Raw genomic sequence first — 27,614 nt, forward strand, 5'->3', positions numbered from 1 at the left:
TCCGAATTGAGTTGAGTTAAAATGAATACGATTTGGGTGTGATGATTGGTGAGATCAAGTAAGACTGGGTCACATTCATTATTTTGATGTCAGGAATATTATTTGTTTTGCTGTCATTTTAGATCTATTTTATTTATGTGAGTTTTCTGTTGGCCTTTTCTGCATATGGTGCCATTATAAGTGACGCAATGATCAAAAATGAAAGGAAATGAAACTGCAAGCTACAGCTAACAAGTTCAAACCCTTTTTAGCCTAATGGATGGAAGCAGCTCAGTCATTCAAATTAAAGCTGTGAGTAGCAGCCAGCGGGTTTCAGGCTTCACAGAGGTAAAGCCTCCCCTTTACTGTACAAAACTCTGTATATATGTATGTTCAGGAGAAAGTGCAGGATATCTCCAGTGAGTTTATTCTGGATTGCTCAAAGGCATCTTGTGTCATGAGCGCATGACCACTTGCACAAATCAATAGAATTTGGTTAATACTTGCCCCAGAGCAAGTACGCCAATGAAATTCTGTCCAATGGTTTTCAGATACACAGCTGTGGTATTTGTAGTGCTCCCTATGGGTCGGGTTCAAAATGCTTCAATAAACCTACTCTAAAACAAGGCCTGAAGCTATATATGATGATTGGACCAATGGTTAATGAGTTATAACCAATTTCCTGCTAAGCCCCACCCTTTACAAAGATATTCTGATTAATGACTGCCAAGATTTTCATCTGATCTTGGTCATTTGTAATAGGAATGTGTAAATCACTCAATGCCATATAGCTGATTTGGTGTCCCCTCTGCAATGAGCCATCAGCTCCACACCTGCTCAAAGTGTTTATAATGCTTCATTCAGAACTGATGAATGTTTATTACTAGAGGGAGACCATTCAATGTATGTGAATGATGAGGCCCATATAATATAAACAGTTGTGCCTAGCTCGACCAGATACAAGGCTGGTGGAATTCTGTCTGAATGGAAAGGGGGGGCAAATGTATCTGCCAGGGTGCCTTATATTACAAAAAATGTGCTCTGTGCTATTGCAACCAAATTTGATGGGCATGTGTAAAAATTCTATCTGAGAGACCATAACAAATTTGGCAAGTACATGGTGCTATAGTGACATCCTAACTTTAAATAGCCATAATACTCCTGTTTGGCCTGTGTCATTTTGTTAATTTTGTTGCATGACAAAGCATGTCCTCCATGGACACAAAGGTCCTGGGTTCAAATCCAGTGGTAATCAAGTCTTTGCCAACTATTCAAGCTTTTCAAGATCTATCCCTCTCTAATTCGTGTTGGGTTTTTTGCCTACATGAACATTTTCCACTAAGTGGTGCTGTGGAGTCAATGTTGGTCTCCACTCTCACTGAGTGTCCAATTAGAGGGGCATTGTGTTGCCAACCTCCACACTCACAGCATGCCAATATAGGCCTGTTAATATCCAATCAAACTATTTATAGAGAATGACATTTTGCCAGGGCACTACTGTCATTAAGAATTTGTTCTTAATTTAACTGCTTAAAAAAGATCAAATAAAAAAATAAAACTGGCTTTCCAGCTTCTGGAAAGTTTCTATTTCAAGATGTATTGAAAGCACCTTGTACAGTAGTCTCTATGGCACTTTTGCTTGAAATCATATAATCATTGCTATAAACAGAAATAGAACCACTGTAAGATAACCAGATACTTTATCAAATGATATAGCACTTTGTGGTCATGAACATTTCCTGGAGGAGGTGTGTCAAAAAATGTCTAAATAATTACAAAACCTACTTCAGAAATATATCTAAAAAATCATCATCATCATTTGTAGTTCCAAACTACTTCAAAAAAGACACAGTGTTAGCTATTTAAAAATCTGAGAGTAAACAGCCAAAAAAGAAAAAAATGCACAGAATAAATCCATAATAAATACACAAATAAAAATCACCCTGAGAAAGCCTACGTTCAGAAAACAAGTTTAAATACATTTGAGGGAGGACGAAGTGAATGATCCAGGATGATACTCAAGAGTCAGCAGGAATCCAGACAATGAATGGATTCCTTTATTACCTTTATGTAAAATCTCATGTGGTCAGAAGCAAGAATGAAAATCTTTCACTTACTGACTGTCTGATCTTCTTGTATGACGTGATTATTGAACAGATGATAGAAGACTCTACGCAACGTTTCAACAGTACTGAGGGGTCAAGACCTGTTATTTTAAGACGAGGCTGAACAAGAACATGCAGAAATAAGTCAGAACTGGGGAAAATGGGTCTTTGATGTGTCATATTCTAAGAATTCCCACCATCCGGCAACTGCTCAGTTTATGAAAGGAATTTTTTATTATCCCCTCCAGGTGTAAGGGATCAAGCATGTGCGCGTGTGTGAGTGCATGCTTGTGTGCATGATCAATGGACCTGCAGCTTGTCCACAGCTAATCTCAAATACTGTTGGACTGATCAGCCCAGGGTTTTTGTGCACATTCATAACCATATGCTGAAGGATCTCTGTGATTCAGAGTTCTTGAAAAACCTTTCTTATGGCTCCAAGCCTGCAAGCTGTGGCCAGAGGCATCGTGTTTTCAGGTCATCATATTCTTGTGAATGCGATATTTCAAATATGCCTTGAGGGAATTTTCTCAAACTTGACACAAATGACCCCTTGGACACAACAATTACCTATTAGATTTGGGGGTCGAAGGTCAGCGTCACAGTGACCTCACCTCTGTCCCAATCTCATGGAGGTGAAGTTTTTCCAAGGTTTTTCAAGATTTCTGAATCACAGAGGTCCTTCAGCATACAGTCATAAATGTGGACAAAAAATACACATGCACACAGGGAAGCGATTATATCATCCCCTTCCGGCTTACACCTGGCAGGGATAATGAGGAAATTTCTAGTGGGTCATAAGTGATGATGAAAGGGATTTTGTTTATATGAGTCCATACATTATTGTTTAAGAAAACGTTGCATACGGAGTGGCTGTTTAGCTCAGTTGGTGGCACGTTCGCCCCATGTATGGAGGCTGTCAGTCCTCTGCAGCAGCTGCTGGTTCGACTCCCGCCTGTGGCCCTTTGCTGCGTGTCATCCCCTCTCTCTTCACCCCCCTTTCATGTCTACTCTTCAGCTATCCTATCAAATAAAGGCAGGAAAAGCCTAAAAACATAACTTTAAAAAAAAAGAAAGAAAACGTTGCATATTATGCCTTTAAAATTAACTAAATCAAAAATATACTGCAGGACAAGACATGCATAATCTTATGGGTTATTGGCCTTTGGATGCTCTCCAGTACTTTGACATATGCTTGCATAAGCTGTTTTAGCTATGCAAACATTGCTAGAGGATCTGACAGCTCTGTCTTCACATATCCATCATGTCCAGTCAGTTGATGCATCAGAGAAACTGAAAATGTGACAATCTAGTGTCAGGTTAGAGTAAGGTAGGGAGTAAGAGCTCACTCCCACTTTGAAACACAAAACTGACATGGCCTTAATATACACACATACAGCATGCTTAACCTTAAACTTTCACGGCGCACTTGTACATACTCTACTCGCCCTCACTCTCAGTCCTGTGTGGCCCAAACACACCCCAGAGTCCTCTGAGGTTATCTTATAACTGAGTTCTGTTCCTCTCCTTTCTATGCTACTAAATATAGTCTTCTGAACCATCTGTGAGAATGATTTTGTTCCCTTAATATCCCCATCAGCACTTTCAGCTGGCCAACAGAGATTTCTCCCCCCGCCTTATCGCCCCCCACTGAATCCCTATTCATACTCCTAACTTCACCCTCCTCCTCCTGCTGTCTTGACACCAACACTGCTGCCACCCACAACCCCAACCCTCTGGAAGATCTGCCATCTGAGTTTTGCACTTCCCGGGACCTGGGTCCAGCCACTAGTAGGGTCAGAGGCACTGAGGGATTTGTAAACTTGTGATCGAGATCACCAGCATTGGGTCTCCTCTTCTCTGCTTGGTATTTATAGGTCTGTCTCTCCTCCAAGGATTACAACAAAAACCCGGTGAGTGGGTCTGCATCTCATCGGCGTGCTTTGTTCTACTAATAAACCAACAGCTTGGATTTAAACTCTGGCTACTGCAACAAATGGGGAGAAGGAATAAAAATCTGCAACAATCATAATTTCTGTGCGTGGTGCAGCTATTCTTGGGCAAATAACGGAAGATAACCTCAACAACTCAACACAACCAAAGTATTGCTTGCTCTTGATGAAAATGCTTTTGATTCTACCAACGATTTAAATAAAATGGCTCTTGGAGTCACTTTGCTGCTTTTAGATTTTCTTGGTACAGTACGTCTTAAAATGACCAAAGGAATGGGTGAATGTGCTGACCATCCCTCTCTGTAGGCGTTGCAGAGAGATTTTATATAGTGTTACCAAGCCCTGACAGGGGGGTGGTAAATCTGATCGCAAGGGGTCCCTAAGCTTGCAGTTATTTAAGGCAATTAAATCTGTGCCCAAAACCCTCCTGGTTAACATCCACAACTGCTTGTAGATCTCCCTCCTGTTTTGAGACAGGTTCAAACATACACTTAGAATTGTTTTCTGGAGGTGTGTATTGTGTCCTTAAGAGTTGTGTGAAGCCCATTTGATAGTCGTATGACGCCATTACACGTCGCTAAAATGTCTTGGCTTGAAATGGCTTTTAAAAATAGCTGCAGTGGGTTGAGTTACAGCCAGTAGATGTGATGTGATGTTTTGCCACTTGACTGGGCCTTAAAGAAACTGTTGAGAGCTGACAGCGTCATATGAATGTAGGAAGATTAAAAAAAAACACAGTGTAAAATAAACACACAAGATAATGTAAGAACGAGAATCAGACTAGGGAGGCACCGCAGGTTGTAAGAAATTTGGTTGATAATGTTAATAGGCTTCAACAGAGATTGATATCGCGACAGATGAGGAAAGTATTACTCCCACTTCCCCCGCCTACATGTTCTCATGCAAGCTGCAGATTGGGGAATATGATCAGATCCTATTTTTGATCGCGAGGCCTTTACTTTTTACTGCAGTAAAAAAGCACAGGAATGCATTGATCACCAGTTTCTGCCTGAAGCACACTGTGCTTCTGTTTATGTTGACTGAGGCTGTGCACAGATCTCGTGTCCCCAAACAAGACTGGAATACACATTATGCTATATGTTTCCTTTGGTGCAGACATCTGTTTCACTGGGGAATGTGAAGAATCTGTGGGCAATGACATCCCCCTTGAACTTGAAAAATGAGCAGGGTCCATGATGTCTGTCTGTCTGATATGTTCAGATCCTGTGGATCGACTTTCAGGACTTGTTGATGATTGGATAGGTGTTCATGTTGAAGGGTTGTTGCAATGGTCAGAATTAATCGCAAACCATCTGCTCAAGTTTCTTTTAGTTGTGTGAAATGTATCTTAAAACTGAAGCAAAAACATTCCCTTCAGTGCATTTCAACCATAGTCTGAACTTGCAGATTTAGCGTCATATTACTGTGAATTATTTCTTATGAATAACAACATTGTTACATTAAATATAATGTTAAAATCTAACTCATGACATCAAGCATCCTCAAGCTGCTGCACTGAAAACATTGTTTGCTCTATTTTTTTCTTGTTAATGTCTCACTTTGATGTACTTTCATTTTGTATCAAATATGCTGAAACAGAAAAAAAAATGATATTCATAGTAAATGTATAACTTAAAAACTAAATATTTTCTGCAGAAACACTGACATTACATTTTTTGTCTCTTGTGAAAAAAAGGTTCACTTTAATTACATCTATCACTGAATTTGTTGAAAGAGTGCATGTTCAACTTTTTTTTCTGTATGTCTGTATTGTTGCTGCTTACACTGTGCTCTTTCCTGAACCTCCAGCCATGCCTATGGAAAAACCTGCCCCACTAAACAAGCGGAAAAAGCTCTCCAAGATCATAACTGACCTATCACATATCACTCAAGATGGTAAGGCTGGCATGAAATTACATGAATACGAAACCAAATTTCCATATACTCAGTGCAGCTCTTTCATATAAAGACGGAATACATAAATAGATGGATGATAGGTTACAGGTTCTGTAGGTGGGGCACTTATCTTACAAGTTAAGCATAGTTATGACTGCAGTACAAGTAAAAATTAAAAATAAAAGTAACAAAACAAGAGTAAAAGTCAATAACCCAATTCTAAATATTTAGAACTCTGCGTTGATTTTGTTTAGTTAAAGGAGAAATATGTTATATATATCACACACTCGTGCATTAGTTCAAATAAATTCTGAATGTTCACTGAATGAGTTTCTTTGTATTTATGAGTTGTAAGAAATTATTAACAATCTTTTACAAGGAGTAGATGTTTATAACGGTTAAAGTGAGCAATATGTTAATGAGGTAAGGCAGGAAATCACTGAACTCCAATTCCAGAGTGAGTATTTTCACAGTGGTGTGCCTTTATTTTCAGGAAAAACGTCTTTAGTTTTACATTGACAGAGAATTGACAGTTATAAACAGCTGATCAACTTACAGTGTGGGACTTCTTCTTCACTTGTCAGAATCAATATATAATGTCATGCTTGTCTTGCACTTCTGTTTAGTGTCCGTGAACCTGCAGGCAAACTGCCTGAGCTTCAAGTCTGAGATGGGGTGGGGGTGGGAAGAAACGACTCACCTTAAAAAGGGATGCAATCTATATAATTTAATATAGCAGTTATGGCTCCTGTATAGTTTTACCTATGAATTTGCAAGTGTAATGAAATGCAAAACTTGCATTATTTCAGGAGGAATATATGCATACAAATGCACAGACAGAGAAGATGAGGAAATATTGTAGGCATCATGAAATAAGCAAACATTTGAAAGTTTTCCCAAAGTTTGGGACTGTAATTATGTCAGTTAAGTAATCAAGCATCATCAGACATGATAATTTACAGATTTTGCAGATCCCAGTCCTTGACAAACAAAGCATCTTTGTTTGAGAAAACAAATCTTTTTGACCATTATGATTAAATCTATCAGAAAAAGTTTAAGATTTACACCTTTCATACTTTTTAGTAAAATTCTGTTTCCACATTAAGACGTTTCTAAGTGTCCCTTACCTAGAGTACGAGTCGGAGCCAGAGGCATCGGAGTTCGACTTGGGAACAAAGATCAGGACTCCCAAAGACATCATGCTGGAAGAGCTTTCCCTGCTGAAGAACCGAGGTTCCAAGATGTTCAAGATGAGGCAGCAAAGAGTGGAGAAGTTCATCTACGAGAACAACCCTGACGTCTTCAGTAGTGAGTCTATGGTGAGAGCATAGTTCATTGAGAATCATTTTTCTGAAACTGCACAGAAACAATCAAATATCCCTAAAGTCTCTGGAGAAATTTGTCAATGTTTGAAAAAACATTTTATTCTTATCACTAGGAAGGCTGTGAATGGACTTGATACTTACTTTTAAGTCATCTTGAACAATGATGATTAAACCCTTGGCCTTAGAGTGTTACTAGTCAATCATACCAGCTAGATTAGATTAGAGCTTCAAGAAAATGAGAAATGGTTTATCAGAAAATATAGGTGAATATGCTATGTGTCATACGATTGGTTATGTTTATCATATTTCTTTCAGGACAACCTCCAGAAGTTTGTTCCAGGCCTGGGTGGTCAGATGGGAGGTCAGATGATAAATGTTGGTGGGCATTTTCTTAGCAAAGATTCTGGACAGCTGCATTTTGTAGGGCTACATACCGGAGGAGGGGCCCCTGTGCCTCCCCCAAAGCCTGGAAGTAAAGGTGCAATGGGAGCAGGAGGCGCAGGAGGAGCAGGAGGTGCAGGAGGTGCAGGAGGACTGGGTGGGGGTGACCACGGAAAAGGTGAACAAGGACAAGGAGCTAGTGAGTGGTCTTCACTAAAAGGTGGGTATGAATTTTTCGGCCATTTTAAATATATAAATATGCATTCACTAAATATATTCTGAGATGTGTTTGATTTTGCTTGACTTTACCATTCACAATGGATGAATGGATGGATGATAAAATGAACAAATAAATAAATAAATAAAGCACATGCAAGATATTATTGAATAAGTACATTTCTAATCTAAGACTACACACTACACAAATAAGAGAAAAAAGCCATCTCAAAGAGTAACTTAATACTTTAAATCAAACTTAACACTTAACACAGCAAATGTTGTCTTTGCTGACATCCAGTAATTTAACTTCTCACCATATCTGGTCAAGAAATAGTCTGACACATAACCTCTGTAACACCACACTGTATTTTTTTTTTACACTTTGCATGTATTGAGCAAACTAATTATATGATAATTTGTGAACCTTGGATTAACTGGTAGGAAGATTTATTTTAATTTTTGGAGTCCAGCTAGCTGTTTCACTGTTTCCAGTCTTTGTGCTAAGCTAACCAGCTAGCCCCATATTTATCATACAGACATGTTTTTATCTAAAGCTTAGTAACAGAGTAAATGAGAGTATTTCCCAAAATGATTGATGTGTTCACTTTGCATCCAGATTGATGTATCGTTACACCTCTACTAACTCCAGTCAAGTGTGTCATATGCTCTAGCCGTGGATGTTTTCTTCACAGGAGGTGCAAAGGATGATGCTAAGAAGCACCTCCACATTAAGACCTATGTTTCGCCATGGGAGAAGGCCATGAAGGGTGATGAAAACCTGTTAGCTACTCTGAAAGGTTCAATGCCTGGTCCCGTTCAGCATAAGGACTTCCCCAAGTGGAAATGTTTCAACAGGTACTTCCTTCAATGCCTGACTTTGTAAGTAATTTGTAACAAACCAGGGCTTTAATCACCCTCTCACCTTGCTTTGGTAGGTGTGCCATCCCCTATGGCGGCTTTGAGAAGGCCAACCAGTTCCTGAAATTCCAGCTGCCAGAAACTGAGGCGAAAGAGGAGCCTGAACCCGCAGTAGTGTACCAACAGGAGATCGGCTGCCGGCCTTCCTTCAACCGCACTCCTATTGGCTGGGTGGGCAGCAGTGAGCCCAGCAGCATTCATATGGAGACAGATGCTGTGCCCTTTGATGGAGAGACCGACGAGCTGTGAAAAAATATCCATACTGTGATTACACTCACTGTGCACAGACATACACAAATGCAAGCATGAATGCATGCACACACACAATAGACGAGCTTACAATTAAGTGTTATATTGATGAATTTGAATCTCTCAGTGTGGATAACTGAAAGCGTACATGAATTGTGGTCATGTTTTTATTTTGCTCTGTATTTGACTGTAAGGCAAAGAAACAAACTATAGATGTTAAGGGGAGATGAAACATCAAACGTTTATTTGTTAAGTTCATAAGTTGAGTGTAAACACTCAACTAAATTTGTCAGAAAAGTTGGTGAGAAGTTGCAGACTTTGTCAGTGATGAAAGAATGAACCATGTATGAAGGACAGATTTATGTTATGTTACTGTTGTTCACGCTGTCTTGATGTTAACTTGTTACCATATTTGTTATTTCCCAGTGGCTTTTTTGTTGTTAAGATTCTGCTATGAAAAACCTGCAAACCTGTCTAATGCAGGATGCATGCATAGTCTGATCCATTGACCTACTGTACAACACAGTTTCTCCACAATAAACCCTTTCAAAGCGTAACAATCCTCTTGTAGAGTGATTAAAATGTCAAGGTAAATAATTTTGTGTGTCAAAATCATGATAATCTAATATTCAAATGATAGTGTGAAGCAAGTGTCTTGCTAATAATAATCTGTACTAGATTCCAGAGCTGCAACGATTAATCGATTATAAATTGATTATTAAATTAATCTCCAACTATTCTGATAGTCAATTTATGGGTTTGAGTCATTATTTGAGAAAAAAGGTAAAAATTCTCTGATTTCAGCTTTTTAAATGTGAACATTTTCTAGTTTCTCTCTCCTCAATGATAGTAAACTGAATATCTGTGGGTCATGGACAAAACAAGACATTTGAGGATATCATCTTGGGCTTTTGGGCAATTTACCATTTTCTGACAATTTATAGACCAAACAACTAATTGATTAATTGAGAAAACAATCAACAGATTAAACGACTGTGACAATAATTGTTAGCTGCAGTCATACTAGAGTCAGCAAGACAGTGAATATCCATCAGTTCAAAACAGAAAAAAAAAAATCCTGGGAATCAATTAATCAGTTGATTAAAAAAATCGAGTCGAATTATCTATAGCTTTCAATGTTACAGTATAATGAAGTGTTACAACTACAGAGCAGCATTAATTAACAGTAATATTAAATTGCAGTACTTTCTACCTCCTCCTCCCGTACAGTTGGGGGCGGCCATGCTCTAAAAAGTTGTTTGCAAGAATTCAAGAGTGAAACAGGCATAAAGAAGAAAAAATCATTACCTTTGACTGTTGGATGCCGGTGTGTACTCACTACTAACGATATGTCTCTACAGTCCAGCCGCTGTCAGACATTGCAGTCTACAATTTGCAGCATCGCAATGGACGCGAGCCCGGTATTATTAGGTAACACAGCAGCTTCTTCAAATGATTAGCTAGCTTAGTTGACGTTAGCTAACTGCCATTGGAATAGGATAGCTTATGGAAGTTTTCAGGTGACCTAAAGATGTGGGAATAGAACAAATCACTCGTAAACACGTGCGGACTGGGTCTAGTGTTCTCGTCGTAGTCGAGATAAAACGATGTTTGGTAACGTTATCTGGTTTGTTTACCGGAGCTGGTGGCTAGGATAGTTTACTTTGCCCGTTTGATACATATGATTTGGTCTACACTCTTGTTTACAAGAGAACTCCAGACCCACGAAAGATCTCGCGAGAGTGATCTTTTTGACTCGCACCACGGTCTTTACCCAACTCTGTACGTTTTTGTCCGTAACCCTACCTAGAGCTCAACAACAGCATTTTCACATTTTAAAACGTATTTAGATCATACTACGTGGCTGGGAAAATGAAATAATAACGCGTAGAAATCTCGCGAGAGTTTCGCGAATCAAGCGTTCCCTTTCTAGACACAGCGACGACAGTGCATGCGATTTGTCAGCGGTTTAACACAATCTCACGAAGTTCACTTCAGTCAATACGATAGAAATAGCATATAATATTAAACTTAGAACGGCCAGTGTTGCTATTTGCTACCTCTGCTGGGGTTTGCAGAGATTTTTCAGTATGGTGTATTATACTTAGATTAGCATTGTGATGAATATGATGATTATTTTTTCATTCGATAAAGAAATCTGTGCAGGCGTTCTTGTGTAGGATGACAGTTTCTGAGACTTCCATCTAACTTAAAAAGGAACGTTATTAAAAGCAGAATATATTTGTATAAATATAATCAGTCACTTTCACATCTAAGTGTGTAAAAATAACTCAATGTTATTGCCAGTGACTGTGGATATGATGTAATTACTTCAATGACACTGTTTTAGGTGCACTATAGCACAGTGAATTTGCCTGATGACCTCTAAATCGAAGGCCCAGTTGGCAGCCTTGCCATGGACAGAGATCCTTGCATACTGGGTGCTGTCATTTGGCTCTCATCTGTACTCTTTCTACCAACTGCACAGGTTCTCCAAAGGTAAGGTAGATGGACACATGTCAGTATGTTTGTTCAATGAACTGAGAAGAAACAGCAAAGAGAGGTGAAACTTATTTCCTGTTTTGTACCTCAGAGCATGAAGCAGGGTTACAGAGGGAATTGCAGTTGGAAAAGGGCCTTCTTAAAGGTTTTAAAAGGGTAAGTTCAATATTGAAATTGTGATTCAAAGCCTAGGCTGAACAAACATTATGTTGCAGCTCACAGAAAGTTGTAAAGTTGTAAATCCAAAGTGACAGTCCCAATTTAAGCTTTTATGTGTCACGGAAACTGAAAAAAAACTTCTAAAAATGTCTTTCTGTTTTGTTTCAATTTCAGTTTTTTCAAGTTTTTAAAAGACTTATTTTCAGCGGACTTCAGGTGTGTGTTTGACGTTAGTTGTTTTTGTCAGGATCCATCAGACTTTGAGTGGTATTTCTGGACTGAATGGGCTAAGAGGTCTTTGCTTTGGACTCTGATTGGTCATGGCGTGATATCAAGACTGACCAGCATCTTTTACCCCAAGGTAGGAAGTGACTGCAACAGCACTGTTTAGTGGAATATTGCTATTAGGTGGAAGATGTTCAAGCCGACTCATTTTGATGTTTTGTCAACAGTTTAGGGTGCCAGCACTTACAATATACGGCCTTTTGGCAGCCAACAGTGTTTTGGGGATTAAAGGTGTGAGTGTGCTGCTGGTACATCTGGGCCTGTCGTTTTCAGTTGCCCAACTGCGAAAGCCTACTTTGTCATGGGCTTGTAACCTGCTGCTCCTGTCCACACTTCACATACGACCGCTTCAAGAGATCCAGGTGGGTTGTATCACTTGGATTATACTTGTTTTGTCTTGTATTAAAAGAATGAAGCAGACCATTAAATAGACACTTTGCTGTACACATTTGAATCAGTCAAATCTTCTTTAAAATATTTGCTACAGTAGGTCAAAAATACAGAATCACAAACTGATGATTTAAGGGAAACAAGAGCCACATGATATGCATCTGCATCAATACTACATTTTATGCATTTTCCATTTTTATATGTTTACCATAAGACAATTTTGAGAATTACTTGATTATGACAAAATGTCATATTTGCAAAGAACACAAGAGGGCACAAGATACTAAGGGGACATGCAGCCATTTGGCCACTTGTCTCCATTATTCTGTGTCCATACCACAAGATAAAAGTTGAAGTGGTGTGGGTTTTTTTTAAGCATATCTATTAATTTATTTCTATTAATTTATATATCTATTTCCAGTATTTCTGAGGATTAGAAGGCAAAAAGCACCATTTTCATCATCAAGTATTTTAATACCTACCACTGAGCAGCAGTAACAGTTTTCATATCTTACAGCCAAGCATTTATTACACTGAAAAAATCAGACTAACTGCAACAAAAGAGATTTTACTAACTTGTCTTTTCTTTATCACAACATAATGATAAACACAATGAATCACAGGCCAAAAAATTTTGAAATTCAGTTTTAATATTAGTTTAAGAACTCAGTTCCATTCATTTCTACACTAATGATGAATGTACTGATGGACACTGGCTCTTAATATTTCTCGATGGTTACGTTATATTCCCATGATCTAAAGATCTCTTTAAATGCACAGTATCTGACACATCAAGCGTGGTTACAGCCAGGCAGGTATGCTCCACTCACAATGGTTAGAAATTTGAATTTAGTGAGTAAAAAGACCTGACAGACCCGTGCATGCTTCTAAAAATCTGCCTTTTCCCCTCCACACACACACACACACACACACAACTGCATACAGTTGAGTCCTGTCTTCAAGCACGACTTTGAAAGCAAAGATGCTCCTGCAGACCTCATTAAAAAGTTGTCGTAAGCATGTGTTCATTAGTACATGCTGACAGATTTTTAAAATCAGTTGTCCAACCTGCTGTAATCTGCTGATCTTCTCATTTTGGTCTGTGTCTTTAAACAAATAGTTTTTTTAAAGCTTCTCTAAATTTAGTGTCAAGCCATCACTGTTCGTATAAGGATTCCCCAGGACTGTGTCATAAAAATAATTGGCCTTCCCTCTGTATTACACAGAGAGGCTGGTATCAGACCGAGGAGGAGTACTATCTGCTACTCTTCAGTGATGCCGTCTGTGGTCTACGCTTCATCAGCTTCAGCCTGGAGCATTGCTGGTGCCCTCTAAACCATGGTGGAGTTGTGCAGCTCTCTTGGTTGTTATCATACACCTTCTATCATCCTTTCTTCTACAATGGACCCATTATCACATACAAAGACTATGTTGAGCAGGTAAGAGACCTAACTAAGGCGACTCCTGAATTTAAACTGCAGTGTAGTCTAAAATTCTCTTTTGTTCTGCCATAGCAAAACATGAGCAATGGACTATTTACAATTTTTCAGATTTGTAGCAAAATAGCTACCATTTACAAGCAACTAAATGCTTATTTACAATGACTTTTATCAATTATTCTTGTACTGGTTTCAAGTTTACAGAATTATAAGAGTCAAATAAAATGCAAAGCACTGCCTGTTATACATGATGTCTATTTATTGTTTGCTACAAAAAGAGAGAGAGGGAGAGATTGTGACTTGGTGTAATTTAACATTATTCTGTTGAAGAGTTGTATTACATTATATTTTGGTTACTGCCACTATTCTCCATAAATGAGCCAGTAGCTAGCTTGCTAACAATTCATGTTTCATTGCCCTTGACCTCTTACCTCAAACCTGTTATGAAGAAGCTTCAACACGCTCACTTTCTACACTTGCAGATGCGGAGGCCAGCCGAGGAGAGTGACAGGGGTGAATCTGCAGTCAGATACTTGGTGCTCAGATCAGGACGGATCATCCTGTGGTGGTGCATTGCAGAATACATGATCCATGTCATGTACATGCACTCCATCCAGTCTAATGAGACCTACTTAGAAATTCTTCCTCCTTGGGCCTTGGGTAAGTCTTTGTGCTGTATGCATTTTTGTGCTTTCAAGTACAGCATAACACTGAGTTTCATCTGTAATGTTTCCCTGCCACTTCAGACACGCTGAAGATGTTTTTGAGATTCAGAATGTGAAAAACACGTTACCGCACAGGATTTAGTTGGGTCTAAAATTTCATCTCATATGCTGATTGTGGACTCACTCACTGGCCTTGATTTATAATCCAGTCATCATGATTTGTAGTGTGATTTTATTTATATTTTATTTTTAAGTGACAGAATTAGTATCTTACAAGTATTCATTTGCTTTTACATTTTTCACAAAGTAATGGCATAAACAGTTGGGTCATATACTGTCTATTAATTTGTAAATTTTGCATGCATACCTAAAATTTACTTGACAGAAAAATTCTCTTTGGAAAGTGTAGAACTTGTCTTTTAAATATATGAGTTTTAACATCTCCTTCTCGTCTTGTCATAGGTGGTCTGGCCCTGGCCCTCGTCCAGTTCTTCTATGTGAAGTATCTGGTGCTTTTTGGGTTTCCATCCATGCTGGCTACTTTGGATAAACTAGTTCCCCCGAAGCTCCCTCGCTGTGTCAGCATCATGTACAGCTTCACAGGGATGTGGAGGTAAGATCATAGAGTACAGCCACCACCAGTTCATACCACTTACGTGAATACAGTTTTATATTGATCTTTGCAGCATAACATTCCTTGTATCCTTGAGGAAAACGTAAATTTAAGGTCGAGTGCCTTAAGTGCTTTCTGTGCTTTGGCAATAAGACTGGTCACAGCAAATTGTCTCATCTTCTGTCATTACTGGCAATCAGAAAAACAGGTCACCTCTGCACCTGGAACATTGTATTGTTCTCTCAGACTCAAGCTAAAATGGTTTGTTCACTTGGAGCATTCCTACATTCACAGTCCACGTCTTGTCTTTCTGGAAGAAAAACAGGCTAGTAGCAAACAAAGACAACAAAGTAAATCATGAAACAAAACAAAACCAGCCCACATGTTAAAATCACCAAAAGGAATGACGATCAGAAATGTGTGTCTTTGTGTTTTAAAGGGGATCTAATACCAAAGATTGAATACAGATTTGTAACTAAATAACACCATCCAGCGTAACCGTGTGAAAGAGAATTCCAATTTATTTTTCAGGTCGAGTCATTGATGGTTTAGCATGAGTTTGTAGTCACACACACGTCATATTGAGATATTTATGTCACACCTACTTCCACAAACGGTGGACGTTTAAAAATAGATTTCATGATAATTGCTACAATTAACAAGCTCACTTCACACTTTTGTTACAAAGCAATGAAGAAGACTATGCCTGGTTTATGCTGAAGGGGTCACAATTGCTCAAGTTAATAAACACACACATTGCAGTGCTCCTTATACAGGAATAGAGCACTTTCATCCACAAGACTTCAAATACAAAAAGGCTACAGACAACAAAGTTTCCACCGCTTTGAAAACCATATCAGGTCATTCAGGTATATGCAACAATGAACGTTTTGCCTCATTTGTGTTTAACATTTAGCTTTGAGGTGGTGTGCATCACAAAGAACAAAGAAAAATACCTCTGGCTGCTAATATACTTTCAGTTGCCAGTATTATTAGATATTCAGTCTAATGCAGCAGTAAATAAATCCTGCCTTCATGGAGGTTATAATTTATCAGTTTTTCCAAAGCATCTTGGGAGATGTCGATTCAACTCAATGGTTATTTTGGAGGCTGTAGTTTGTGGTGCTGTTGAACTGTATTGCATTACACTGACAGGTGTTTCTATTTTTTGGTCCACCCCATTTATATCAGTGAGGGTTGTCTAAGTAACAGAAACATCTCTTTGTATAAGGCACAACAGTTTGCAGCATCAGAAACTAGGCCTATATGCTCCAATGCAATAATGATAATAATAATAAAGTGCATTTATATAGCACTTAAATGATAAATATAAGGCAAAAAATAAAGTGAAGACTGTGAAAAAAATTGAATAGTATAAACAGTGGTCATAAAGTTGAATTAACACCTCTTTAAATCAGTCTTCAACAAGAACTGACCCTTATAACATTCCTGAAGGGAGGATTTATAGCTTTCGTACACTACCTAAGTTAAAGATAGGGGTTCCTAATAAACTGGCAGCTGTGTGTATGAACAAGGTTAAGACTGAACAATCATGCAGTTAAATGCAAACCTTATAATATACAATAAAAAACACATTTTTGACAGTGAGTAAAATCTGGTGTACCTCATGTTAATATTGCAAAATTAAAGCGTCGCGTCACTTTTTTACAGCACAATCTGTTTGTCCCTAAATGTAATTAACATTAGAGAAAGCTAAAGCACATAAAATTGAGATGGAAGGCTGTGTGTTTGGTTTTGCAGTAAAAAATGCACCGGCTGTCCACTAGATTGACCAATGTGCTGACACCGATGCACTTCAATCCAGCCTGTGTGTGCTGAGCTGGCCAATGTTCACAACATTGATGGAATGCATAAAGCTGTCCGCTGACATCATTGACGAAACGGCTTCGGTTTATAGGCTGCGAGAGGAAAAAAACAAAACAAAATGTCTTTTCTAATCTTCTAAATGACAAGGACACACGCATGCATCATACGTAGTGCACATGCCTCAGTATACATGAAGCCCAGTGCTCAGGTGTTTCTTACTCAGTGTTATATTATTATGCAAATTAGTGACTCAGATATCCTTTTTTTTTTTTTGGTTCTCTCTCAGGCACTTTGACGAGGGTCTGTATCGATGGCTCATCAGGTAAGAGGCACTTCAAGAGCAGTGGACAGACTAATTCAGATGTTAATGCTTACTAAAAATGTAATCTAAACCAAATAATAGCTCTTAAAATATCAGTCTGTCTATTTGTCTGTCTAATCTGGCTGTCTATCTAATCTATTTTATCTGTGTGGATCTACACATGTATTTATTAGAGGTGCACAGACATCATTATTTGTATCTCTTCAGCCAACAAAATTATCTGTATCTGTATTCGGATAGAAGAGCGGACGTGGATTAGACTAGAAGTCACCTAATATTCATTGGCAATGGAAAACATTAAAAGCATTAAGTTGATTTAATATTGAGATATAATTAATTATTGAATATATTACCACTTCCTCAGGCTGTACTTTTCATCCCAAAAAGTTTTATAATTTGAAAGATTCTGTTTTGAATTAAAAATGGAAACTCTATACAGATAGAAAAATATAATTCAGTTGAAAAATGGGACAGTTCACTCTGAAATCAAAGGTACATCTTTTTCCCTGGCATGTAGTGCTGCTTATCCATCAAGATTTTTTTGGTTTGAGTTGCTGAGTTTTGGAGATATCGGCCGAGATGTCTACCTTGTCTTCAATATAATGGGACTAAATGGCTCTTCGCTTTCTGCTAGAAAGAAAGTAGTTCCGGTAGATTCCACTGCAGAAATAAAAGTAGTTCTTTTGAAATTGCTCATAACAATGTCTATGGATTATAGGAAGTAACTGGATACTTGGAAAGAGAAATTGGTTTTGAATTTTTGTATTTTTTGGTGCTTTGAGCACCACAGGTGCCATTTAGTCCCATTATACTGGAGAGATGGCAGACATCTCTGTGGATATCTCCAAAACTCTACAACTTGCACCAAAAAAAATTAGATGGATAAATTGCACTACAGGCCAGGGGAAAAATATGTATTTTTGATTTTGTGGTGAACTGTTCCTTTAAATTGCAACGATACCAAGTTTGTGTCTTGATGTGCTGATCTGACTACAGTTCAGTATTTGAAATATTATACATGTATATTAATATTATAATAACATAAGATAATATTATAACATTAATATTATGTTCATGTGTAAAAATGTACTTGGATAAAAGTAAAAGTAGGACTGAATATTACTGCATTTCATTGGGGAAATAATTTTTTCTGGAAAATTAATAAGCAAAGAAATATCTGTTTTCATTGCATTATTTGTGCATTCTTGAATAACATTCAGATTTGTGTGCATGCATAATATTTATATACTTTTATATCTATCCATAGTTTTTATTTCCTCATATTTGCATGTGTTTGATCATAATGTATCTGTTATTTATTGCACACTTACCTAAAGAGCTCACTTCCTGCCGAGACTGTACTTGAATGACCTTAAAAAATAAAAGGTGCCACTCTCCAGCTGTCTGCCTGCATGTTTCATCATAATGGACAAGGATGCTGCATTTGCATGTAGGCTTTCTCATGATTATGAGGTTGCATGTTGTTGGTGAATAGTTCTTCTGTTGTGTTACTGTTTACGCACCCTGGAGAAATGCCTCCTTGTTTAATATGTGCATATGTAATGGGAGCATTATGTGTTTGCTCACTTGTAGTTTGGACAACGCACATTATTAGTTTGTCTGCTTTTAATGATGCACACTCGGCTGAATGCAGCCTATTGGGGGTTTATGGTCCGCTTGGTAGACGCGTTTTGCTACATTAAGGCGACACTACAGTTGCACGGTTGTCAGGAAACACACTGATGCTCTGTGAAAAGGTTCCCTTGTCTTAGTTATTGTTTGCTAATTAGCTGTTGTGTTGACTGTTTGACGTGTATGACGGTGTACAGTACACGTCCATCTGATCTTCAGATGTTAAATATGAGTTTAGAATGAAATGTGGCATATCAGGCTGTTAAAGTGGCTCCGATTAATTTACTAAAGATCTTGGGATTTAAATTGCTAATGCAAGTTTCCATTTTAATCCGTGTCCATTGGAAATTGTTTTCTCCCGCTTAATGGCATCACTTGCAATTATCCTACTGCAGATGCAAAATGATACCCATGACACAATGCCCCGACGTTCCTTCTAGTGAAAGTGCTTTTAAAGAGGTTTTAATGCAGTTCTGAAATTCTGTTGAAATTGTCTGAAGAGCGCTAGATGAGTGCGTAGGTGTTAAATGATGTGCTCCGCATGACTCACTGACACCTCGTCTCCCTGGGCAGCTAAGTGGCTCATTCTTCGCCATTCCATTACGCTTTTCTCTCTGTGCCACCGTGTCTCTGGTTCTCTGTTTCATACACATGCAGCTATCGGCCAACAAAAGAGCTCTTACCAGCTGTTTGATTGAGTTATTACAGCTGCATATGAGAGGGAGCGATTGATCTTAGATCCTGATAAGTGGGGGGGCATGGATCAGGTTGGTTTGGGGGGTTGGGGTGCCGTATTTAACTTCTGGTTTCACTTAAAGCCAGGAAGATCAAGTACACGGCATCTTTTTAAGAGCACAGAAACCAATAATAATAGTTGACATTGTGTATAAAACCTGTGTGTGTGTCGTTTGCACTGTCTGCTTGCAGTAGTCAGGTGTTAGATAACACACTAATTATCCAGGGTATTAATGTATATCTAAGAATTACCATATTTTGATTAACATCTGCTTAGACTCCAGCTACATCTAAATAATTTAAATAGATGGATAGGTACCCAGTATGTTTAGGTATTCAGTTTGCTCCCGCTCTAACACTCTGATTCCTCTCCATCTGTTTTTGCACCTACTTTCATCCTCCAGTATGACCAAGCTGGCCACTCTATTTAAGGCTCAGAAAATGCTGGCTCATCTTTCAGGAACATTGATTAGCCACAGGGTGGCTGAGATAATTAGTTCCCAGCTCAGCAACACTAGACAGAACGTGATGTTTGTTTCGAAGCATGTTGGAGTGATGTAGTATGTTGAGGCTCTCAGTACCTCTGGGACACATGGGGTTCTCACAGTATCTGAGACCATTGTTCTTCACGCAGTGCACCACATTCTTCACTGATTGGTGGGATATTATTCACAGCAAGTGGGCTCTCACATGAATATACAGCTGCTATTTTTATACCACATGAAGTGTAATCTCATTTAAACCACAGCATAATAATAAGTTTTGCGTTAGATAGTTGATGTTTGATAAAAAAAAAAATCTCCTCAATGTATTAACCAAAATGTTGAAATGTTAGAAAGTGGGTCAAACGTGTGTCAAGGGTTTGGTGTGAATCACAGAAACCACTTAGGAATCATTAACCCAGTTGCAGCATTATTAACAAACTTGAAAGGATTTGATATTCCCTGGAGTGCCTCTGTTTTTGCACTGGGTGTCTGAGCAATGTTTATTTGATTAAAAATCAATGAACAAGACACGATAATTTATGTGACCAGCACAACAATTCATTGGTGCATTATGGTGCCATTTTCAACCCCCTTTTGTTTTTTATATCTACACTCTTTACTGACTGCAGTACATCTCTGTCCTGTCCTTGTTAGATTTTTCTGTTATTATCACTTATTTATGATATTCTATCATTTGTTTGCTGTTTTCCTTGTGATGGACAGGTTATAATCCCCTTGAAAGGCCCAGTGTTGTAAGATTTACAGGGATTTATAGGCAGGATATGGCAGAGATGGAATATAATATTCAAGTATGTTTTCAGTAGCAGATGATTACCCGAAAATAAGAATTGTTGTGCTTTCATTACCTTAGAATGAGATGTTCATATCTAGAGGACATGGAACTTCTTCCATGGAGGTTGCCATGTTGCACCACCACATTTCTAAAGTAGCCCAGATAGGGATGAAATGATAATTTGTTTTACGATAAATACACTTGTTAGCTAAACAAAGCTATCCAAAAGCTAACCATAGTCAGCAACAGTCTCTCAGACGCAGGTGCAGCTGCAAAGTGGGTTTGTTTTGCGTCTGTGAAAACATTGACATCATGAAAGGATGATGTCATTTCAAATCATCGAGAGGTTTTCAGTAGAAAGAACTGATGAAATAATTTCAGTGTGAGTATCAGACCTTTTGTACATTTACATGTACAGCATAATTTGACACGACCGTGATAATAATGATAATTGTGATACGAAATGTCCAGAGCAAACAAAGCAAACAGTGGAGAACCAGTCATGTGGCTCAAGATAGATTTTTTCAGGCTTTATGCAAGTTTCACAGCCACCCTACGTTCTCCTACAAGCTCAGAAGAGGAGGGTGAGGCGACGTGTTTGCAATCTGCAAGCTGACCAGTAGATGCTACTAAATCCTACGAACTGGTCCTTTAAAGCCGCGGCTCTCAAATAGGGGTCCATGGCACTCTGCCAGGGGGTCTGTGAAAAGTTTTTTAAGTTTTTTATTTAAATTATCATGGTAGGACTTTGTTCTAATCTATCAATATAGATCTCTAAAATGTAAATTTAAATCATCCTGAAGTCAGTCAAAAACATGACACCCATTTAAGTGGAAATTAGCTCTCTCTACATGGTCCTTCTGTGTTGATGTGGTGCAAATACTTTTAGTACATGTTCAGTATCTTCCTAATATATTGTGTTGTTCTTTCACATAAAAAAGTAGAAGTGTAAATGGAAATATGTGATGGATTCCCCTGGTATATTCTCTATCTTGTAAGGGGTTCTTGGCAGAACATTTTTATTCACTTTGATTGCATTTAAAGATTTATTTTGTATAATGTTTTATACTCATGTTCCAGGTACATCTATGTGCCACTGGGAGGTTCACGGTATGGTCATCTTTACAAAATGTTCTCGTCTGGCCTTGCGTTTGGATTCGTCTGCCTCTGGCACGGTGGCCATGACTACCTACAGTATTGGGCCCTGATGAATTGGGTTGGAGTTCTGGTGGAAACCGGACTGAAGTCTCTCCTTTCTTCATCCTTTATTCACTCCATTGTCGTAAGTATGAAATCCAGTAATTTAACTCTGAAAGTGCAAAAACATCAGATTAAAAGAGATTAAAACTGTACATAGATAGAATTCCATTCAGTTTAAAAGTGTCGACTTAACAAATTGTCTCCTGTAGCTAGAAATAAAGGGGTCATGTAATCTGATTTAATAGGAGATAATGCCTGGAGCTGCTATAGTAAGTACAGACAGGAGACAAACTGGTTAGACCCTGTCACATCTAATTGGCATTTACAGTTAACACTCAACATTAATGTGAGTAAAAGTCTATTTCCAATACATTAGCAGCAGCAGCAGAGACATTCAGGCTATTCGTGCTTCTTTGGCCTCCAGCCTTTGGAGAAGGTTCATGTTCTTGAAATAGTAATAATGTCTGATGACATACTGTGTAACCATCCTAGTTTATGGTCACACAGTTCATTAGTGCCAGGTGTCTTGCTGTTCTTTGTTTCTAAAATGATGATGAAAATCTCTCGTGGTTCCTTTGCAATTTACTTATTTATTTACTGATTTCCCAGGAGCAGAATTTCTCTGCGGCGATGGAAAGACGTTGCATTGCCCTTCTCTCTGCCTTCTCCACTGCCATGCTCATCCTCTCTAATCTGGTGTTCCTCGGAGGGATACATGTTGGCAGAATCTTCTGGAAACGTGTCTTCATTCAAGGTAAATTGCCTTCTACAACACTCACTCAATAGGATTTGTCTGTGCCTCTGTTTTTTTGCAGGATTGTTTCAGCTGGCATTTATAAATCTGTTTCCAATGTGGAGAGCCAGTCATGTGGCCTTTTAATTTGACAGTTAAGTTGCATTGTAGGACATTTCTCATCCAGAGGTGACAGCAGCTAAAGATAGTGTGTCTAAAGAAACAGTCAGAGAGAGGCCTGCTCACACAGGCGGAAAACAGTCATAAATAAAATATAATAAAATGATTAAAAATGCTGCTGTCTGTAGATTTTGAGTATTTTCAGGGGATGTTGAAGCACTGCTGGTTATACTGGGGCATTTTATGCATCTGGATGGGCAAACTCTCCCAAATGGAGAGACATCTGCTTCATGGTTGTGCCAGTTCCTGTTTTGCTCCCTGTGTCTTTATTTGGCTCATTTTGTACCTAAAGCGAGATGGCAGGCCCTCCTGACGCCTCTCTATACATGATAAGCAGCACTTGCTGCAGGGTTGTGCACAGAGTCCTTGCCCAGAGCTCAGCTCAGTTCTGGTCATCAAATAATATATATAATTTATTAACAAAGAACTATTAGTTAATGCCGAAATAAAATTCTTAGTTTATTTTTAAGCTACTATGATACCCCCGTGACTAAAAGCACTAGCATTTCCACCATAATTACCACAAAGTCTTTCAAAAAATGACATTTTATCTGAATAAAAAATCTGTCCAACTGTAACTTTGCTTGGAAAAAGTTAAAGGCAAGTTTGTTTCATCTGATTTTAAGGAGACTCCAACCTGATGGCAGGCATTAAGGACAAATACACAGAAATAACCATTCTTCTCACAGGTGTTCTCGTTTGCTTCAATGTAGGTAATATAGAATCATCAGTAATAAAATTAGACTTTCACAGCAAGTTAAAAACCTCTTGTAGTGGCTTTAAAGTAACATACATATTTTTTTGTTGTTGGACCACTTAGGGACAGCAAAACAAGCTTTAAACACAGCAGTGACATTATGAAGTCACTGTGAACAGTTGGCCATTTACACACTGAGCAGACACAACTCAATATTAGCATTTATTAGCATTGATTTTCTGACCACCCTACAAATATTAACTTTCCTTGGAGCTCTGTTTTTGTCTCCACCAACTCCTGAAGTTAATATCAGACTCTTTTAGCTGAAGAATACTGCACTACATTCATCAACTAGTCTCTAACTCGGTCTGTGTGCTGGGCAGGTGGTGTACGGTCTGTTTATCAGAGCCTTCGCATTGGAAACAAGGATAATGAGAGCTGTGGGACTGAGTCAAAGCAATGAAGTTGCAGGCCATAAAACTAGGGATGCTAGATATGGATTTTTTTCAGCCGATATCCATAATTACGTGCTTTTCATGGCTATACTGATAAGATGGCAGATAACTCTACATTTTTTTTATTTAATGGAAAGTTCATTTAACCTGTAGTTTAAACACACCTGAGGGTAAGAAAGCTTCAGATGTATGCAGCAGATTCATCGCTTATTTGCGAGAATCGTTTAATTGTTTTAGATTAAATTAGTGATTTGTTCTGTGGTAAGTCTCATCTGTATTAGAGAGGACTCTTCCCACTCCTTCATCTCAGCTGACCTTTGTCAGTCTGCTTTGGCTCGACTTTCCTGTCACCAGGTTAAGGTTTATAAGAGTAAAAACAAATCTTGTAAGCCTGGCAGGCGTTCAGCAAATTGTGCGTTAACATTATGTGTCTTCTAGCACTCCTGACCCCTTTCACACACACAACACTGTAGACTTAGTGTAAATAAGTTAACGGAAACCTAAAAATAAGAGCAGGGTGTTTTGGAAATGCCATTTCTGTTGTGAATTATTCAGTGTCAGAACTAGAAACTAAACAGGTAATCTCAGTTTGCTTTTATGATGATTCATCTGGACCATTTAAAAAAAACTAAAAATAACGATGGCACTGCCTTATGCTTCTTAAATTGTTTAAATAAAACATTGAACAAACCTTTTAATAATTGTGTTGCTCGCATTGACTGCTTGTGTTTTTGTGCTTCAAATTAAAACGCATCCACCAGAAAAGCTATTTGTTGCGTCTGCACAATAAACCACAGAGGAAGAGTTGTGGTTCTCTTCATTAACATGAGATCAATGGTTTTAAATCAGCCTGTCTGGGATTTTTACTGTTGCAGGCAGAAGCGTAATTGCACTCTGACCTCTCAAGTACAAAAACAAATCTCTAATCACACTGTGTCTATAGTTGTGTATGTTGACTGAGGATGTGTGTGTTATCTTCTCAAGTCAGCTGATAGACCCAATTTAAGATCAAGTGAATAGTTACATAGAGTTACAGTGTGATAATAGATGAAAAGTTCAGAAATCATAATTCATCCTGAGGGGGACTTGATTAGGGCTGCAACAAAGGATTATTTTCACTGACAATTAATATGTTGATTCTTTTTTTTTCTTAATTAATTAATGTAGATTCATTAATTTGTTTGGTTCACAAAATGTCAGAAAATGGTGAAAAGTGTTGTGTTTCTTCAAAGCCCAAGATGGCATCTGCAAATGTGTTGTTTTGCCCAAGATATTTAGTTTACTGTAGGGATGATCACAATGACCAATTAATCGGTTGTTAAGAATCTGATTGATCAAATAAAATTTAATTGATCTGCTGTAGAATAAAGGTCCAGAATATAACGGATAAAACAAAACCAAATATGAATCTCCAGGTGGTGCTACAGGAAAAAGTCAGAAGGGTCACCAAAATCTATAGGATTCATTCTCTGGGTTGGAACAAAGCTTCGTGGCAGTCCTTCCAGTGGTGAGATATTTAATCCTGGATCAAAGTGGTGGACAGACAGACAGACAGACAGACAGACAGACAGACAGAGTGATGCCAGTGATGCTAGAGTGATGCCACTAGCATGGCTAAAAAAAAAACACGTTTCTGAATTTTCTAAGCCACACGAGTTGTCCTTTGTTTGTATCAGTCTAATGATAATGGAAGAACTAAACCTACACGTTGTCAGTTTCTACTTTACTTTAGAAGCACAGCCCCTCTGATCTCTAATCAGCTTTATATTTACTTTTGAGTTGCCTCTCTGCAAGTGGCCTTTTCACCTCGTCTGAACTCGAAGTACTCCGTTAATCAAGTGGCAAAAGAAATTGGTGTGATTACAGAAGTGGTTGATTAGAGCCATAGTAGCATGCAACTGGTTCAAATAAATTGGTGTAACTTTAACTTTTTCCGTTCTCCATTTCTTTGCCAAGTTGTATTAAGGAGTGCTTTTCTTTAGAACGGCAGAGCCTGAAAACAACTCTGCTACGATCCAAAACTGCAAGTACCTGACACACTTGGCTGGCGGTGTGTTTCCTTTTAGTTCTGCTTTCCACTCTGTTAGTTTGAAGTCAGTAATAGCTAAAGTTGGATGACTGGTAGGAGAATATATATTTCATACTGAGGGTGTTAATGAAATTTACATACCTGCAAAGATTGAACGCTGGGATGTCTTGGCACAACGACAAGGCGTGCTCATGGTGCATGCAGGGCCCCAGGCTAAAAGCCTTTGAATGATTATTTAAGATGCCAGAAATGCATAATATTACAAAAATGTGCATGAAATGGGTTCAAATTTTGTGTAATGTGATTAAACTAACATAAATATTTAGCTGGCATTTACTAGAAAACACCAACAAGACTCTTTTTAAAGCCAAATACAAACAAAAAATATGCTAATTTTCTGCATACTAAAGTTTTGTGTTGTGCAACTGTCAATAAAATGTTTTCTCCATCCTCAGTGCATGTAACCTTTCTCTTCTGCAGACAGGAAGCTGACAGTACAGCTGTGCATAAAGCAGCCTGTGTGTATGTGAATTAGATTTTGACATGAATAGAAAAGAATAGACCATTGAAAAGCATTGTGGGTGCAGGTGCAGGTTACTGAGATAATCTGGAGGCGAGCCAGTCGGTGAGGAGGTGCATGCAGCTGTCCTTACCTGCCTGCTCGACCCGCTAAGAAGCAGCTATAAATAGAAAAACACAATAACCATAACACGACACAGTACAGACCTGAACACACTACTACTACTACTACTGCTGTCTCTGTAGCTCCTGTAAAAGAATGCAGTTACCTTGAAAAGCATCAGTACACAGCAGTTAGTTTAATTTAATTTTAATTCATCTGTATTTATAACAGAAAATGTGCACCGTTTCAAGATAAAATCTACAATGTAATTCCTTTTAAATCTAAATATCTCCTGTTACAGATAAAACTTTTTCTTCTCATTTCAGGCTGGTCTACCATCTTCCCACCAATGCTGGCTTTTCTCTACTGCTTTGCTCAGATCGGGCTCGAGTGGACTTCTCACCCACCATGAGTCACCTTGACTTTGTATTGAGAGAGATTACCTGCTACCGGACAACCAGAACAACCTGCTGAGTCCGGTGCCTTGTCCTCACCAGCCAGAAACTCTCTGTGGCGAAGCTGGCTCGCAGCCACAGAACCCGTCCAAACCTGGCTGAAGTGCAGCTGAGCAGCCACTTTTCGCATCCGGCGAGACCGGGCAGAAATCTGCCTGTAAGCTAAGACTCAAGGCATCAGTGTTGATTCTTGCTAAGGAGAGAGTTTCATGTACTTGGGTAATTTAAGAGCACACAAACTGTAATAGAATGAGTGCAAAGCTGTAAATTCAGTGCAGTTTCCAGGAGCAGCCTTGGCAGTGTCATGTTTTCTACTCAATAAGCTTCACTGAATCACATTATTCTAAGAAACTATAAAACAAAATATGGACC

General features: G+C 38.5%; 2 protein-coding genes across 2 annotated transcripts; both read left to right on the plus strand.

Annotated features, from left to right (window-relative positions):
* Positions 1–3,781: 3,781 nt before the first annotated feature.
* myoz1a (myozenin 1a) lies at positions 3,782–9,584 on the plus strand. Its single transcript, XM_084736261.1, has 6 exons — positions 3,782–3,997; positions 5,846–5,932; positions 7,064–7,251; positions 7,573–7,858; positions 8,550–8,712; positions 8,793–9,584. The coding sequence occupies exons 2-6, from the start codon at positions 5,848–5,850 to the stop codon at positions 9,022–9,024; spliced, it is 954 nt and encodes a 317-aa protein (XP_084592387.1). The 5' UTR covers positions 3,782–3,997; positions 5,846–5,847; the 3' UTR covers positions 9,025–9,584.
* A 731-nt stretch (positions 9,585–10,315) lies between these two features.
* Positions 10,316–27,614, plus strand: hhat (hedgehog acyltransferase). Its single transcript, XM_084736365.1, has 12 exons — positions 10,316–10,455; positions 11,375–11,523; positions 11,618–11,682; positions 11,933–12,046; positions 12,138–12,332; positions 13,587–13,799; positions 14,282–14,459; positions 14,927–15,077; positions 17,191–17,226; positions 21,952–22,153; positions 22,681–22,825; positions 27,114–27,614. The coding sequence occupies exons 2-12, from the start codon at positions 11,403–11,405 to the stop codon at positions 27,197–27,199; spliced, it is 1,506 nt and encodes a 501-aa protein (XP_084592491.1). The 5' UTR covers positions 10,316–10,455; positions 11,375–11,402; the 3' UTR covers positions 27,200–27,614.

Source organism: Lutjanus erythropterus, chromosome 14 (assembly GCF_056507025.1).
Source record: "Lutjanus erythropterus isolate fLutEry1 chromosome 14, fLutEry1.hap2, whole genome shotgun sequence".
Lineage (NCBI taxonomy): Eukaryota > Metazoa > Chordata > Actinopteri > Lutjaniformes > Lutjanidae > Lutjanus > Lutjanus erythropterus.